Genomic DNA, 2,341 nt, shown 5'->3' with positions numbered 1-2,341 from the left:
CATTAAAATCAGTAAGTTTTTGAATATCACGATACTTTTTTTTATATTTTAAAAGTCCTTATTGCATATCACTGGACTTATATTAATTATTTAAAAATCCTAATTGAATACCACCAAACTTTTATTGATTACTTAAAAATCCTAATTGAATATCTTTATGCTTTTAAACTTCAAAACAATTCATTACACGATTCAAAACGGGTCGGACTTATGCCCGTGCTGGCCGACTCGGCCTGTTTGACACATCTGGTACCGCTTTCACGAATCACGAAAATAGAAGTTTTGTTACAGAACACAGATGAATTGGTTTGCAACTTTGGCTGTGTCCTCACCGTCTCTTCTTGTCCATCTCACACTCTCTGCTAATAAGTTCCCAACAGTAACGGTCACTTTTCCTCCATTCCCCCATAAGGCCCTCCCATCTTCCCCAGTTAATAAATTAACCAAACGGCTATATTCCCTTCTCTCTATTTCTCGTTCTCTCGAAAAACCCAACGCCAATTTCACTTCGTAAATTAACTCTACCCTCAGCTGCTCTCTCTCTCTCTCTCCCCCAAAATGCACAAAGGCTTAGCTTTCTGCCTCCTCCTCTCACTCTCGATCTGCAACTTGATCCCGCCCTCCATGGCCAGGAACGGCGTCGTTACCATGGAGCTGTGGTGCGTGGCGAAGAACAACGCCGAGGATGCCCAGCTGCAGTCGGCGCTGGACTGGGCCTGCGGAGCTGGTGGGGCTGATTGCAGCCCAATCCAGCAAGGTGGGCCCTGCTACGACCCCACCGACATCCAAAACACCGCATCCTACGTCTTCAACGACTACTTTCTAAAACACGGCATGACCGACGAAAGCTGCAACTTTGATCACACTGCCGCTCTCACTTCTTTGAACCCCAGTAAGTGTTCTCCCTTTTTTTTTTCTTTTTTTTTTTTTTCTCTTTTGTTAAATTTTCTTTCTGGGTTTATGGTTTAATTGGAGATTAAGAAGTTAGATCACAGATGGGTTTTGTTGGGTTTAGATATTTAGATCTAATTCGGATTAAATAACATGTTTCTTATTTTTACTATTTTATTTTTTTAATTTCAGGTTATAATAAGTGCAAATTCCCATCCAGGTAACCCATTGCAATTTCTTTACTAGTACTTTTTAGGGAGCTTTTCAATGAGAGGTTATGGTGAGGGGTTGCGTCGAGGGTTTTAATTTGCTCTTTCAATAATAACTCTGTGATTGATCGGATTATCTCATTATAAGTTATAACCCCTCGATATATTCCCTCATTTTTCAATTTTAATAACTGGGTTTGGCCCATTTGGGTAAATGTTTAAGCATAGAGTAAGAGTAGTGGTTTATTTCAAATCTTGTTCATATTTCTTAGCTTTTTGTCACTCAAGATTTTGCACAACATTATTGGTGTTCTTATGATGCACAGCTTGTCATCGACCAATGCAAGCCTTTCAAGTCCATCAACAGCGTATGGAATGGGGCCCAGTGAAGATCTCAACGGCAGCAATCAGATTTCTCAGCTATGGATTTGGCATCTCATGACCAGTCTTCTGCTCATTGCATTTTCATGGGTAATGGGTTAGCCCCTTTTTTTTTTTTTTTTTTTTTGGTTACATGACAATTCTACACCTAGGAGATTATTAGGTCAGCAAAAATAGAATTAGATTGCTTTCGATTTTGTTATCTGTGTGAGCTTTTTGTAATTTGGTTCACAAAATCAAGCAGATCAATATATTTTATGTCATTTTTTTGCCAACTAAACCAAATACGAGAGTTATTATACGTATGCTTTAATTTAGCCAATTGATTCGCAATCATATTCACGGGCGGTAAATAATTGTAATATAAAAGAAAATGCTTTTTTTAAAAATTTTAAATGTGGGAAAAAGTTTTTGAGTATAAAAGACAATGAGCATGTGGTGGCCCCTGATAGTGATCAGATTAACATTTGTTATTTACTGTTCAATATGACATGAATTATTAGAGAGATACATTGCACGACTTCCCAAAAAACAGCTGCACTGCATTATTTTGCGTCCTGACATCTCAAGCAATTATTTAGTTTCTTCGTTTTATGCAAAGAAAAAGAAAAGTATCAAAATATAAAGGAAATGCAAGTTTACTTGGCAATTGAAAAAGGAGGGCCTTAAAAAAGAGCAACATGCATCTTTCCTCCTACGGAAATTCAGGCATTGTTTTTAGACTCTAGGTTTAGGGTTTAGGTCGGTTAGTGGATGGAAAGTGAGCAAAAAAATTGGAAGCCAGCTCTTCATTTTCTCTATTTGGGAGTTCAATTTGAGAAAAGATAAAAGAAAAAAAAACCAGATTGGATCCTCCGAAA

General features: G+C 37.8%; 1 protein-coding gene across 1 annotated transcript; it reads left to right on the top strand.

Annotated features, from left to right (window-relative positions):
• Window positions 239-1,766, top strand: LOC18779482 (PLASMODESMATA CALLOSE-BINDING PROTEIN 5). The gene is made up of 3 exons (XM_007213108.2): window positions 239-892; window positions 1,084-1,111; window positions 1,427-1,766. Exons 1-3 carry the CDS (start codon window positions 559-561, stop codon window positions 1,581-1,583), a joined length of 519 nt encoding a protein of 172 aa, XP_007213170.1. The 5' UTR covers window positions 239-558; the 3' UTR covers window positions 1,584-1,766.

The sequence above is a fragment of the Prunus persica genome, chromosome G3 (genome assembly GCF_000346465.2).
Source record: "Prunus persica cultivar Lovell chromosome G3, Prunus_persica_NCBIv2, whole genome shotgun sequence".
NCBI classification, from domain to species: Eukaryota; Viridiplantae; Streptophyta; class Magnoliopsida; order Rosales; family Rosaceae; genus Prunus; species Prunus persica.
The sequence above is the reverse complement of the archived record's forward strand: the minus strand, read 5'-3'. Positions and strand labels throughout refer to the sequence as shown.